The sequence below is a fragment of the Pholis gunnellus genome (assembly GCF_910591455.1).
Source record: "Pholis gunnellus genome assembly, chromosome: 17".
Taxonomy (NCBI): domain Eukaryota; kingdom Metazoa; phylum Chordata; class Actinopteri; order Perciformes; family Pholidae; genus Pholis; species Pholis gunnellus.
In genome coordinates this window covers 7,846,993-7,862,671 of record NC_136544.1, presented here as the reverse complement: position 1 = coordinate 7,862,671, position 15,679 = coordinate 7,846,993, and the positions used below count along the sequence as shown (strand labels likewise).

The following is a 15,679-nucleotide window of genomic DNA, read 5'->3' as shown; positions in this document are numbered from 1 at the left end:
TACAGCAAAACCTGATGCGCATGTCAGACGTTTTGCAGATATTTGGAGGGACTAGAGTAACAGTCAGCCAAAGTCATAGGAGACATCCTCTGGCAGCCATGAGTTGTTGAGATAGTTTACTAAATGGTAGACTGACATCATGGTTCTTGTCGTTTTCCAAATCTAGAATCATAATTTTTCAGTTTTGCAGTTTGGATGTAACTGATCCCTTAAATTAAATAATGAGCTAAGTTAACTGCTTGTAAAATAAAGTAATGCTGCTAATGTTAAATTTCATGTTGCTATAATAATAAATCAAAAAACAAATCACACACACACACAAGTATAATAGTTTGATACAAAATGCACTTGTATTTTTCTTTGTTACATTTTGTAATGCATGCCATCAACATTTATTCATTTTGACATAGCGTCCACAAGGACAAGTGCAAACCTGCCTGAAAACAGGAATAAGTAAAAGTTAACGTACAAGATAAGAAATGATATAATGATGTTAACATTCATATGTAAAAACAAAACAAAAACACGCAACAATTGTTTTACAGATTCATCTTAATACTAACTCACAATATACATTTCAGTACTTGTTTGAGAAATTCCTTCCAATTTCTCTGCTCCCGACCATTTGAAGGCAAACATCCCATAATTATACAAATCTTCAGTTGAGCACAATCACAATTTCAACGCCTGCCATCCCCTTTTTACAAGACTGATGTTTTCACAATATTTGAAGAGCCTGAAATCTTGTGGCAAACTTGCAGATAAGTACAAAAAAAACGAAACAAAAAAAAAACTTGTGCAATTTGTGCAATAGCCAACAAAACAATACAAATCTGTAATATTAACACAGAAGTGATGTTGGGAAAAAAAGGTGGCACGTTGTGAATAAAGGTAATGTGACAAAAACAGTAGATTGTGTAAAATGGTTAACATGTACAGTACATTGTGTGGCAGCTGACTGTGCTTGAAGAGCCTTTGGTTTCCTACTATAACAAAATAAAAAGTGCTTCAGATTGTCCTTAAAAAAACAAAAAAACAATGCTACTATTTCAAAACGCAGGCATTGATGTGGCTTTGTGTCTTTTAGGGGGTGAAGTGGCATGACAAAACACGCATAAATAAACATATAAAACAGTGGAGCAGTCCTTTGCTTTAATTCTTTAGTTAAGTACAACCATGTGTTAAAACCCTTTAAATCCTTCAACAAAACTCATCACAGAAGGTATGTCTGGGTCAGTCGAAGCAAAACGTGTTTTGATGAGAGTGAGTGAAGTCATTTCCCAAGGCTGCCTCCTCGCTGAAACCCAGTTCAAGAGGCTAATTGGGTAAAAAGAGAAACCAGTGTGCGTGCAGGGGTGAACTAGCCACAGTGTAAAGCACGTCGCTTTTAAGGCAGCGGTGCAGTCCTGCGACAAAGTCCTTGAGTCTCTTCTCCCACCCCCTTTATCTCCTGCATCTTTATTCCTCTCACATTCCTTCCGTACAATCATAAATCAGCACGGAGAAGCGAGGATTATTCAAACACATGCAGAGGTATTGGACTACACACACACACACAGAGCCTCACAGACATCACAGCAGTAGAAGCAGCCAGCAGCAGGCGTACAGCGTCCGTATAGCGTGGCCCTGAGTCAGATCAAGACCAAGAAGCTGCGGGCTCACTGGCTTTCCGCGTCTGCTCCGCGAAGTTAGACTTCGCTCAGTCTCTCGCCACCTGCCAAGAAGCCGTTCAGCAGATCAGCTCCTGCTTTATCTCAGGCCGCGTGGGAAAGAGTGGCTCGCTGAAGGAGAAGGCGTCGCGGCCCGTCTTCAGCCCCCCCTGGCCCGGGCACGCCAGGTACGACCCGATCAGGTCCAGCTCGGGGGAGGGAGCCGGGCTCTCGGGCTCCGACTCCGACTGGCTCGTCTCCGGCTCGTCCACAGAGGACCTGGCGTGGAGGTGCGGGTGGGAGATGGGATGGGCAGGCGAGTTCAGCCAGGGGTGGTTGAGGCATTCTTCTGCCGTGGCTCTCTTCCTGTACACACAAACACAATAACACTGCGGATGAGTTGGAAATTCCCGGAGAGTTTACATAACCGACGGATTGCCTGGATCTTCCGATTCACTCAATCTGGCTTGGAAAACCACAAAAGAAAAGCACTTTTTTGCTCTCAAGTTTTTTCCCCCCCTTCCATCTCCCACCGATTACTCAAACACTGAGGAATCTTCCACTTTTTTCCAACGCCACCAGTAATTTATTGCAATTAAACGATACTGACTGGAGATTATGGCTCTGGATGTGAGACAGAGGCCGTTGCTACTTTTCATCAACTTTGTGGCGACAATGTACGGGGCTCAGTCTCGGAGCCATCAATCAGAATTAGGGTTAGAACTAAGTTAATCAGAAGTACGGTTACAAAGCTTCCCTTGGAAATAACCTCAGTTTAACTATTCTTTCGTCAACATGTTGACACACAAAACCGACACATCGGTGTAATGTCAAAACACGACGACAGTGGCCCTTCTTTTTCTTTAAAATTAGGTGAGTTTACAACCACAGTCTGCAAAAAAGGAAGCAAAATTTCGTCGAAGTGACGTAAATCTTGTTACCACATCCACTCATTTTGACGCATGCGGATGCACCTCCGTGCCGGTGTGAACCTGACTCACATCCTTGGTGATTAAATCAGCTCAAAGTGATGCTGAAGGAAACCTTTTCATTTGAACCATAATCACAACTCCTGATGATATCTGCGTCTTTACAGTGAACCGGCTCACCTGGGGTTTTTAACCAACAAGGTATTGATGAAGTCAACAGCCAGGGAGGAGATCCCCTCAAACGTGTCTTGCGAGTAGTCGACGTTGACTTGGGAGATGTTGAGGAAGGTCACCTGCTTGTCTTCGCCCAGGAAGGGCGACTCGCCCGTCAGCATGACGTAGGTCAGGACCCCGATACTCCTGGCAGATGGGGAGGAAGAAAGGGAAGGAAGTTACGAGGCACGTTTGTCACGTTGATGGTTGCAGAATCTGCTTTGGGACACATTTGTCTGTCACTGCGCTGCGGTCAGTCATGAATTTACTGCAATGTAGAATGAAGCAAAGATGGTCTCGCGGTCAAAGGTCTAGACTTGTCTGTTGCACATTAGGGAGGTGACGTCAACTTCTTCAATAAGTCTTTCATTCTCTGACGCAAAACTGACTTAACGTGGTCTAAATGAGTGGAAATAGTCCCATTAACTACTGTAGCACACTTACCACATGTCTGTCGCAGTGCTAATGGGTTCATAGTTCAGGATCTCTGGTGCTGCAAGAGAAACACATGGCCCCAATTAGTCTTGACAAATGGCCCTCACATTGAAAAGACACAGGTGATTCTGGGTATTTAAGGCCTTAAATCAGGACTCACCAACATACTCGGGGGTACCCAGGATCTCCCTGACCTCTGTGACCTTGTCCATGCGTCTGGACAAGCCAAAGTCCACAATGCGAATGTCCCCCAGAGGTCGGGCACTGGTCAGCAAGATGTTCTGGGGCTGGAGAGGAGGACGCACACACAAATTAGACAGGAGGTATGGTACATTGTGAAATCTGAGGTCAGTAATCACATGGCAGGGTGAATGAGTCAAAGCAGTCGAGGTAACTGGTTCAAAGAGGATTTTGGGGTCTTTGGGGTTCGTCAGACAGCGTCTAGCTGCTCCTTTTGAGCTCATCCTCTGAGCCAATCAGATGAGACGGAGAACAGGTAGGATGCCCGTGCCAAACGCTGGCATGAGTCCAGGGACTGGAGTGTGCGTGCGACTGATTTTGTTTGTTCTGGGTCAGACTGGCTTTCAAAGGGGTTGTATAACATGTATTGAGAAACCAGATGCTTGGTCAATTTGCGAGATGCGATGTAGAAAGAAAACCTCAATGATGACTGCCTTGTTACCCCCCAGGGGAGGCCATTAAAGAAAACACGACGGCTCAGTGAGGTTCCTTCACCGACTTGATTCCTCGTGGGAACGGGGTCGTGACACAGTGAATGAGTCGAGGTTGCGTAACAGAATCTCATATCTCCTTTAGGCTGCCACTCGGGGGGGGGAATAGACCGCCCTATGTTTCAGTGTGCTCACTTTCAGATCCAGATGCACCACATTGTTCCGATGCAGGAAGGCCACTCCCGTCAGGATCTGCTTGGCCAGCCGGATCACATCTTTCTCCGTGAAGGCCTCGTCGTTATCGGCGACACACTGGTTGAAGATTTCGCCACCGGCGGCGCTGGAAGGAAAGCAGAGGAAGGAAAACTGAGAAAACAAAACGCGGAGAGGATGGGAAGAAAAAGGAGCTGCGCAGCCACCCAGTGGAGTTCAGTTTGGCTTACTTTCATTTTTTTATTATTCTCTTTAACTTGTTATAATAAATTGCACCTTAAAAACTGTACACATACGCCCTTCCTCTCAGTTTGAGTCACACAAGCTCACAATAGCAAATTCCTACTCGTCCCATTTGAACAGTCTTAATAAACATACCTTAAGTCATTTCCAGTGTCTTTAAAATTACGTGACACCCCGTCTCCTCATGAGTGTACTTTGACTTGGAGGAACAAAGTCCATCCACATCCACGCATTGCATGCGAGTCCAATGTGAATCAATATAATTTTAGAATTCCTACATGTGCCTTCCCATCAGCGAGAACGTTACCGGAGATAAGAAAGGTCATATCAGCTTACAGCTGATGCAGATAAGCCTATACAGCCTGGTGTACTGCGGGTTAACTTACTAAACCAAACCAGGGGAAACAGAAGCAAACTCTGAATAACTGATCAACACATTTTTCTTAAAAGTAGAAAGGAATCTTAAGCTATAAATTAGCCACAGAAGGGTGTCAGAGGGGTTGTGTCAGGTTGGTAACTAGATACTGTGTGCGCCTCAGCCTTGCATAGTTTTTCGCCCGTTTGTTCAAAACAAATTAAATGTCAGGGATTAGCCGGGTTTTATTGTGTGGAATTTAGTAGTTAGACAACTCAATGGAAACTTCTCACATTTTTGTGGAAGGAATAGTCGGGAGTCCTGCCTGGTCTTGCTGCGCGTGTGTAACAAAGTTAAGTAAAGCGGAGACAGGGTGGATTTACGTTGGACGCTCCATCAGTCAGATCAATGCCCGAAGCTGACAGTTCACCCACACAAACTAGGACCATGTGTGGGGGATTTAGATGGCACAGATGCTTTTTATCTTCAGAGGACATTTTTGTGAGCAGGCCCTGGGCACGACTGTTACATAACCAGCAACCCCCCCCCCCCCCTCCCCCCCCCCCCTCCCCCCTCCTTCTACTACTATCCTCAGCTGTGAAAATAGCAACCCATGTTTTGGGGGGATTTTGAGGATATCCGTCATTGGTCCATATAATCTTCCTCTTATTTATTTTTTTGATCCCAGCACACATTACTTGACCTGCCACCTACCCCGCTTGTTGCTAACATGAGAGCAGCGGAGACAGACAGTGAAACTGCACTGATCTGCATGTGTAAATGAAATGCAAGCAAGAGCCAATAGTGTTTTCATTCAGGAGAGGAAATGAGCAAGTCGAAAACTGCAATAGAAAAAAAAACAAATCTGTCAACTTAACACGGACATTACCGTACCTGTCTGAACAATGAATTGCTTGACGTGACAACGTGTTTTAATAGCTTCGTTAAGCTGTCAACAGAGAGCACGAGAGGGTTTAAAATCTTGATAAAGGCCATCTTGTTTAAATTCAACAGTCGGCACACATTCTGGCCAAGCACTTAGGAATGATCCCATACTTCCCCTGAAGTCTGAATACAGTCTCTGCGCTCCCCTTCCTTCTAAGAGCGTTAATGTACACACTACTTCAGTGTGCAGGGAGACCCCTTCCCTCCTGCACCGAGCTGCGAGACAAAACCCGTTGCTGCCAACATTAGCGAGGACCCGGAGGAGCTAAACAACCATTCGGAGGCACGAGCTGGGAACATATTAAGCATTTCTCCATTTCAGCAGTAAACCAGGTTAACCTCCTTTTTCGCTCTGAAGGAGAGGTTGTTTGGTCAAAAACCCTTCTTGGCTGACTTATTTTACAGTACACTTTCCTTTAGAGCAGGAAACGAAAGACTGCTTCCTGGATTAGGGTCACAGTGATTAATTCTCCAGAAACGCATAGCTACTGTGCACAAAAAAAAAAAATCATGATGCACCTTCATTTTTCATCAAAGTGACCATCTCTCTAACTAGTCATTATGCTGGGGGTTTCTCTGGTACTGACGCACGCTGGAGCTCTCTAAGATGATTAGAATTCAGCTTCTAGCATCCATTTCTCTGACATTACGATGATGTGGTTGCGGCTACAAGAAGAGCGCGTGTGTGTGTGTGTGTGTGTAGGTGTGTGTGTGTGTGTGTATGCGCGCATGTGTGCATAACACTTTATACCCGAGTGGTGGTGTGTGCTACTTTTCGGAGCCTTGCTTGCTGCTCGCATTTAAACCCACAGGAAATGGAAAATGGTTTGCAATTCTTGAAACTCATGCTGAGGTCAGACAGTTTGAAGATGCAGCTTTGCGGCGGCCGATGGTCTCGCTGAGAGTTTCACTGCAGCTTTTAGGACAAACGTACAGTGCGATAAGAGGGAAAAACTGAAGAGAAAAAAAAAAAAAAGCACGAGCTGGCATTTGTAAACGGAGCTCTTTAAGTTATAAAAATATTGTGCATGTGCGAGCTGCTTGATCTTAGGCTCAAAGAGAGCAGCTCCACTTGGAGGCCAAAGAGGAACTGTCGCCCACTGCCGACTGACCTCCTGCTATGTTTTCTCTGCAGGCATGCAGGGGTGAACTGTGGTGCGACTTCCCCTTTCACACTTCAGTCAGAGGTCAAACACATCCCCCCCTCACCCCCCCCCCCACAGATAGACCTTTGTTCTGAGGAGGCATTCCATGTCTGGGATTGGGATGACTACCGAGGACTGGGCAGGGGAGGGCTTCCTGCCTGAGCAGCGAGCAGTTCAGGAAGAGGGTCAGGGGGACGTGGCTGAAGCGTAATTGCCCCGCGTTATCTCCCTGTAATGAGGCGAGCGAGGTAATTAAGATGCCAAGTGTCTTCTCCGAACTCCTAATTAGAGGCCGTCATTAGAGCGGTCAGAGAACACGTACTGGATATGCATCATGTCAGTTAACACCCAACCGCAACAGAACCAGGGCCAGACAGCCGGGGTGACTTTGCCGGATCACTGAACAATCACTGAACTTCACCAGGTGTGTTGATTCTCGAGCACTGAGCAGTTATGTTCTCACAGTGGGCTGTAACTGACTCATTCGTGGCTAGATACATTGCTATTTTTCACACAGTGAGCTCGGTGCAGTTCTGCCACGTCGGTATTTAAAGTGACAGTTCCTGACAGACATTTCGCATAACAAGAAACCGAGGTGCCGAGGCTACGACAAGACGAGCAGCTAACCACAGAGAGAGAGAGAGAATTTCCATATAAGGCTGAAGTCATGTCACAATAGTGCGAGCGCTATGCATTTCACACACGTGCGTGCGTGTTTTTTTTCCATTGAGGTGAGGTGAGAAAGACTTGAGTGACTTGCAGCTGTGCCCTCAGCAACCAGCACATAACTCAAAGCGAGAGCAGACAGATTGAGATAAAAGCTGACAATTCACAGGAAAACACCAAAGCGGTGACATTCTCGTCATGCAACACACAGGATGTTGCATTGTGATGTGAAGTTGTGTTGATGCCTGTTCAGTAGAAATGAGTAAATGTGTTTGGGAGTTTTCTAAAAGCCAGTTTGTTCAGGTTTGTTCACTCAGGCATGTTGTATGGGGGAAAGAAATCCACTCATGGAAAGTTTAGCGAGTGATCATTCAAATTGATTTTGATGATTCTATCCCCTATTTTACCCGGCATGGCTCAAACACAGAGGAAAGCTTTAAAAGGCCATTTTAGTGAACTTTTGTGTTGTTTATGTAACGTCCAGTGTCGTCTTACCACTCCAGGACGAGGATGATTTCGTTGTTGGTTTCGTAGACCTCGTACAGCTCCACCACATAGGGGTTAGCCTTGGCCGACTCCAGCACGGCGATCTCGTTTAAGATGTCCATGCGGCAGTCCTCGCCCTTCCTTCGCTTTCGCAGGAACTTTGCAGCGCACTGCTTCCCCGTCGCCTTCTCAATGCACTTTTTTACCACCGCAAACTTTCCCCTGGGAGAAAAAAAAAATAAATTAAAAAAAAGAGGAGGAGAGAGTGAGTCGAGAGGCAGAATGAGACAGAATAATCACAACCACATTACTGGCTTTTTCAAATATATTTGGTTTAGAGATTCTGCTCTTTTCCCCCCAAGTAGCCAACGGGACCGCTGGAATACATTTAGGTCACTGAAGCTGCAGCGTATGAAAGGCTAAAATTACTGGACATACTCATGACAGTTAAACTGCCATGAGGCGAAACATAGATTACAGTGCAAGGCATGAGGGAAAGCCCGCTAGTCGGCCACGAGTGCAACACTGTAGGCGAGGTTAAAGAACAGCTCACAGATAAGAAGGTTCACTGGCATCAATTTGAATTTGTGCAAGGGAGCACTGATATGCTCAGCTGTGGATGAGTCATTAGACGTTCATTAGAGATTTCTAAGTTTCTCCTCATCTCTTTTTAGCCTTCAGGAGGGTCTGAGAGGAGGCAGATAAGGCTGTTGACTAGCAGGCCGGGATGTGATAAGGCTAAGGTCAAGCTAAAGCAAAGAGATCACAAACAGCTCAGTTGCCGGATCCTCTTTAACGTCATCACTACCAATCTTTTTTCTTTTCTTTTCTGCATACACATTGATGGATTCATCCGAGGTGTAAAGGGGTCAGCCGTGGGTGTGGGCAGGATGTCCGATGTGTGCAGAATTGCCTCGCCGTGTCAAGCCGACCACAATCGGCAGCCGTCGCTCCCAGGCCGATAATGAGGCCTTGTCCACTTCCCTTTCTTTCACAGCTGACAGCGGCGGGGACAAATGGGACCGTGTTGACACCTCCTGCCCGGACCCTCGGTCAGAGCCTGCTTCTCCTTTGACAATCGCACAAAAGCTGACCAGTCGGCTGATACAAGCAGCCCCGAGACCGGGACCACCCACCAGACCGCTGCTGGGCAGGCCAGGCAGGGGGTCACTGCTGCTACAGTCGGGTTGGAGCCTCGGCAGCAGGCTAAAATGAACACCGTGTAACCTCAGCGTCTTATGTGTCCAACCAACATCTCAATGTTTCAACGGGCTGCACGATACAAATACGCTGCTGGGGGCTGAGGACAAAGATGACTGTGACCTGAATCTAAATGAAGCGGCCGGGTCAGCATGGTGCCGGTCACTTTTCCCACACAGCGTTACTCCAAGCCCACTGTGCTGCCGCCGACCAAAAACAGCAACTGTTCTGGCCAGAGCCTGGTTCTGTTTTGGCTACGTCCCTCGAGCTGCTGCAAGGCCTGTTCCTTCTCTCCCCCCCCCCCCCAAACCACAGTCTCGCAGAATGGCGACGCCTCATTGTTCAAAGTGAAAAGGCAAACCTCGTCAGATGCTTTTCATCCTTAATTAGCCAAGTTCAGAGCAGCTCTCTGTGGGCTGGGAACTACATATGGAGTGAAAAGGAGCAACAGGAGGCCTTTTATAAAGGCTGACGACAGGTCAGAGGTTATGGAACGCGGCCATCTCCCAGCCGGCTGCGTTCACACTCATCACGTCACAGTGCTTTAATGTTATATTCTACACATTGAGATTCTTCTTTTTTTTTTTTGTTTGCATTAAATCCCACAGTTCGCTGTGTTACAGTAGAAAACCTCTTTCTCAAACATCCGGTCTGACTCCACAGGAGATCAGCTCATTTGCAGCTCTGTAAATGCTGTCAGTCATCAATCACCAACTCTACTGTGACACATTAAACTGACTCCTCGCCACCACTGGAGATGGTGATAATTCGATTGAGAAGTTGGTTTCCCGCGGAGTCTGCGTTTTGTCTCCCTCAGCGGGCCGCTGACTCATGTCTGGAGCGCGATGAGAAATGACAGCCCTCACAGCTCTCGTTTTCCTGTTTCACAGACGGACTGACACAAAGCATTACTTCCTCTTTCTGAAGTACAGTTGGCCACAACGTATTCTGCGCACAGTTCTGCAGGGGACCACAAGTCACAATGCGAAGCTTGATGATGAAAATGGTTTTAGAAATGCAGACCAATGAGTCCTATTGTTAAAAGGAAGAATTCAACTCCGTCACCCACAAGCTGCTCTAATATGGTCAACACCCCTCCTAATGTACAGACTGATCTGCCGGCATACATTCCTGCACTTAATGCGATTATGAGACCTGATCCCAGGATGTTGTTGGGTCGGACTCATGGGAAGAGGAGGATGAAGGGGTGAGAGGAGGAAGAGGGGGCTTTTAGAGGCTGCAGCCTCAAGCCAACCCCCCCCCCCCCCATAGGTCCTGGCTGCTGTCCCAGGATGTCCAAGGGTGTCTGACAAGGAAAACTGGCTACCAACTGACTCTTTATTTAGGCTGTCCCACCACTCTCTGCAGAGCAGCAAACTTACAGTGAAAATTGAGTTTTGGAGACAGATGCTGAATTGGCACAAACCCAAGAATTCAGAAAGCTTTTGGAGGAAAGTCATTTAGTGTCTGGCACATTGGGGAATCCCCGCTTAAACACGGCTGGAATGTGCACTTCTGTTACTGGGATCCACACATCAGTGGGTGACCCACAACATGCATTTGGCTGAAGAGAGACAGGAGGAAAATGGTATATTTCATGTTGGGGAAAGCAGGTATGAGACAGGAGAGCAGGTCTATACCACACACACAGGTTCTGATTTACACTAGAAAGACATACAACAGGTCTTGTGTGTTTTCAGATACCGTTCCTTCACGGACCTTGGTGTACTTACTGTACGTCTTGCCACTTTTACCTTTGTGACCGCTCCTGTGATATGACTCCAAACTGATTCTGAAGTTCAGCTCATGGCATTTGAGGAAGTTTACATTTTCACCACCACTGACACTAGAAACTACTACACTACACAAGTGAGCATCCACAGAAACAATAGCGCAGGAGAGGAGTTTCAAAAAGTGAAATATCTTGCTTTCACCTTTTGGATGTCAGAACAGTGACCCGAACAGTGTGTTAAAATCCCTCCTCATCTAACAGGACTCTTTGGGCTCCGGCATCTACACTTATCTCACTCTGCCCCCCTTTTTAATTTAAATTAAAATGATCACAAAGTCCAAAAACTTTACAAAAAAAGTCCACACAAGACGCATTACGCGTGCCAAAGCGCGTCACCTTCTGCGCTTTTACCCAGGATGGAGTGCGGGATTGGAAATGTCCAATTAGCACGTTTCCCATTAACCCGAGAACAAAGTCTAATATGATTACCAGCTTTACATAAGCGCATCAAGATAGTGTAGCAGCACGAGCAAAGTCAGCACGCGGATCAGCGTTTGGTCAATGACCGCTGGGAACAACAAACACGCTCACCTGCCCAGTTCTCTGCCCACCAGCTCGTAATTGTCCGTGAACGGGTCCGCTCTTATCCTCGTGTGGATCTGTGTCACCATTCCGTTCTTGCTCATCTTCGCTGAGTCTGGCATTGAAGTCAGCGCTTGATTTGAAACGGTCTTTTTTTTTCTCCAACCAAATATAACACACAACAAAGACGGTTTTCTCAAGCAAACAGTTGCATGATAACAACAAAAAAACGTCGCTTATAGAGCCGACAGCAGCGGTGTCAAACCACCGGGAGATAATCCAGTATACGCGCGTTCCACCGACAAACAAGAGGATGATGCTCTGCGGGGAGTGCGGCACAGTCGGTGCGGTAAATTAGTTTGAGTGCTACTACACATTCCTGACAATAAACTCCTCGTCGGGCCCCCCCCCCCCCCCCTACCCTGCGCTGACGCTCCGCAGTGGAAAGCCAATGAACGCGCTGAAGAGGCGGTGCAAGTCAGCTGGCCAAGTGGTGCGTTTCAATTGACAGGAGCGAATCGGTGCAGGTACACAAACATAAACAAAGACTTTGTTTTTGTTACATCATTAGTTTCAGTTGAATAGTTCTCATGTTGACCTAAAGTAACACAAGGATGGTAATTATTAAACATGACACACACACATTAATAATAACTGCTTTACCCCCTTAGAATTTACAGCAGTATAATAGTTATGATGTGTCACTTTAGATTTGTGAGGTGGGCAAAAAGTTCAAACTTTATTGCAAAGTCTTATTATTAAGAACTTAAATGGCAACTTAACTAATTGACTGTACTTGATTAATCCCTTTTCTGTCTTAACATCTAATCCCATGTTGTACCCACTGACTGCCCAAATATACTCCTAAAGGAAACAAGCGCGTTCATACTCAAACACACACACACACACACACACACACACACACACACACACACACACACACACACACAAGCACACACATTTCAGGCGTGTATGTCATCGTTGGCATGTGTTTTCGTGCCGCTTGTATCTGGGCTTGGCTGCGCTTCACGTGAGGCTTTTTCTCACACTCAGCCCCGCTCAGTGTGAAGGAGTGGGAAGCTGCCCTTGGGGTATGAGAGCTTTCTGCCAAAGCTTGTAGGGTTGTTTATCGGCCCATTGATCCCGAGGAGAGGAATTCAAAACATCTCATTAGACAGCTCATCAGCATGCGTGGCACATTTGGAATGGAGATTACGGGAATTACCACGTACAGGTGACTCAGGGTGTTTTTCTTATTGTTTTATTACATGTCATATTTTATTTGAATCCGAAATAGAAACCTCCCCATCACAAGTCACTCCGGAGCCAGGTCAGAGAACATAAAGACAAACCAGTGAGGGATAGGGATTGGTATTTATGGCCCGCGGAGTTGGCGGTGACCTGGACTCCATGAGAAATGTGTCACCTAAGCTCCAGAGGCTTGCTGATGCTGTAACTGTGAAACTGTGAAGCTGTGAAGCTGTTAGAAAGAGGAGGTCCGGGCTGACCCTGAACAAACAGAGCGACACACACACACACACACACACACTCACAGAGATGGTAAAGGAACTGCTGGTGTAAGCTGTGGGTTTCTGCCTCAGTTTGCGACTGGCGTAAAGGAGACCATATGAGACAGCGTGAGACCTTTGCCTGCTTTAAAAGCATTGTTGTACCCCGTGGCAGTAGGCAAAGACTCACGCTGGACATCAGCCATTGCCATCTAACTGTTTTTATTGCTGATTATGATTTAGATTATGAGATGACTTCCAATGGCTTGGTTTGTCTGACCAGCTGCCTGAAACCTGATGATCGGTAGTTTCCCAAAGCCTTATAGAGGGTTGACTCAATATTTCAGCACCATGTCACATGGCCACATGATGTTTCCTGAAGATGGGTGAGACACATACCAGCCTGTATTCTTCATGTTTCTAAACGAGGACATGAGTGTGTGTGCTGCCTCGAGGCAAGGGAAGGAGTGAAGAACAAGAAGGGATGTCAGGTCCCTCTGTACTGCTTTTCTGGCTCATGCTGATCACATTGCCAGTAGTTTGTCACATGCCCTACATAGCTGTTATCTAGCACACAGAGCAGGATTTGTCCAATCTTACCATACCAAAGCTAATTTTGTTGCCATACACAGCAACTGATGTAAAAGAGACCTATTGAGAGGGGGCATTCCTCAGGCCCTACCGGGTCATTAGCGTCCAGCGACAAGGTTACATAACCTGTTTCGCCTCCTCAAATTGTTACCTTAAGTCTAAGCGAGCCCACTCCGAGGCCTTGACCCTCCTCTCTCGCTGCCAGCCTTCCCCATTAAAGCACGGGGTCAGAGTTCAGAGGAGCCACGTTAGCGAGGGAGCTCTACCCGGCCCCAGAGACCTAATGAAAACACATACCAGCGAATTAGCCGGCAGTTAGGCAGTTAGGCAAACATAAATATGAGAAGTTCAGCCGTGACCTGGGGAACGCAAACACTCCGAGCCACTGGAACAAATAGGTCTTGTCATGACTCGGCCAGAGGACGCAGCACTCCCTGTGTCCGGTCCAAAAAAAAAAAAAAAGGTACGGATCTGATTGATGCGAAAGAGGGACTTCGATGGCTTTAACTAGGGCACAGGGAGGTGTGTGAAAATGTTTGGCTGAGTTTGTATTTATGATTGTGAAGTGCAGAGACGTTCATAAGCTCTCGGCGATAAAGAAGAGACCAGGGTAAATGTATACGCTATTGAGCTCTCTTACGACTCCCTTAGGTAAACGTGTGGGAGAGACAGACAGTCTTTTGTCCACATTTTCTAAGATGCCCTTTCTCTCCTCTCGTTCTTGTCGCCATTGGGGGTGTAAAAAGAGAGAGCGAAAGGGGGTGGGGGGTCTCATTATGTAAGTGTTCTTTTTTTCCCTTTGACTTTGTGACACTGCGCTGTTAAATGAGCTGCCGGTCCTTTATGACTCCGCCTGGAGGCCCGTGCAGTTATGTTAAGATCTCCTACTCTGATAACATCGCAGACTGTTCCTTTCTGCTTGAAGGAACACAATGACCTGTTTCCACCCCTCACTTAGAGCATGGAGGAGGTATGATTGAGGAGGCATGCCAATCATCCGGCACCAGCCAACGTCTGACAGATGAGCTGTGTGTGTGTCCCTGTTAGCTTGGCGATGTTTTGAGGTGAAACACCTCTCACTGGTGAAATGTTTTTCAGTCCCTTCGGTTGCCTCCTCTCCCAGGTTTCCCCTCGTTTTGAGATCACCTGCCGACGGCAGCGTACAGCAAACAGAGCAACATTTCGTGAGAATGACAAAAAGCCATCAACCGTTCTTGGGAAATGTGCCTTGTTAACAAGACTATACATCTGCTCCATTGCAAAATGCTGAACCCTTACAGAGCGTGATTGCAAACTGTCTAAATTCTCTGTTTACGGTTCTTAGTTGCAAACGATTGTTTACGCAGAAAGAGGATTCCATGTAATGAACGGGTTCAGACTCAAGAGGGCTACTTGGTAATCTCACCTCAGTCGATAAGTGTTCCCTGCCGTCTTCGGTTGGGCAATTTGTAATTAACAAGCAACTGATGCTTTGGCAAAAAAAAAAAAAGAAGCTCCATGTCTCTGCACTGGCAGACCCTAATTTGCTTGCGCAGATAGCGTGCATGTTACCACTTACAGGGTTAGAGGGAAGGCTAACAGTCAGCCGATGTAATACATGATGTCACGCTTTCATTAACGCCATAAATCATTCGCGCAGTGGCGTAACGGTGGCGAGCCTAGGTCACACAATGGTGCGATCTTTAACCTGCTTGCGGTGACCTCAGTGTAAAGCAGTCTGAATGGAGCGCCAAAGGTCTGGCACCTCATAAAAGCTAAACAGCCCAATAGCTCCGGTCGATTTGAATGCTTAACACACCACCCACGTCTTAACCCTTTCTCTCGCCTCTATACTGCTGCTGGCGTTTCAGCCACATCGACTGCTGTGGTTGAGACAAAAAAAAAGGACAAACATCTCCTCTGTGGCCTGACGGAGGAGGAGGATCAGTGGGCTCCCAAACACTGGGGCTGGAAGTCATTCACTTCGGGAGAGCAGGATGACGTGCAGGGCTGACGCTCGAGCGGTATTTAAAGATAAGTTCCTAATCCTTTTGGCAACAGAGGGAAAAAAAACACTGAAGGAGGGATAAAAATAAGACATCAGAATAGGCTGGAGATCTCGTTGCCTTGTTTGTAA

At 46.7% G+C, this 15,679-nt stretch overlaps 1 protein-coding gene across 1 annotated transcript; it reads right to left on the bottom strand.

Moving 5' to 3' along the window:
* Window positions 1-331: 331 nt before the first annotated feature.
* Window positions 332-11,804, bottom strand: stk17al (serine/threonine kinase 17a like). Its single transcript, XM_079176791.1, has 7 exons — window positions 11,474-11,804; window positions 7,960-8,172; window positions 4,093-4,237; window positions 3,387-3,513; window positions 3,236-3,284; window positions 2,759-2,938; window positions 332-2,015 (listed from the first exon to the last, which is right to left on the bottom strand). The coding sequence occupies exons 1-7, from the start codon at window positions 11,584-11,586 to the stop codon at window positions 1,730-1,732; spliced, it is 1,113 nt and encodes a 370-aa protein (XP_079032917.1). The 5' UTR covers window positions 11,587-11,804; the 3' UTR covers window positions 332-1,729.
* Window positions 11,805-15,679: the final 3,875 nt, after the last annotated feature.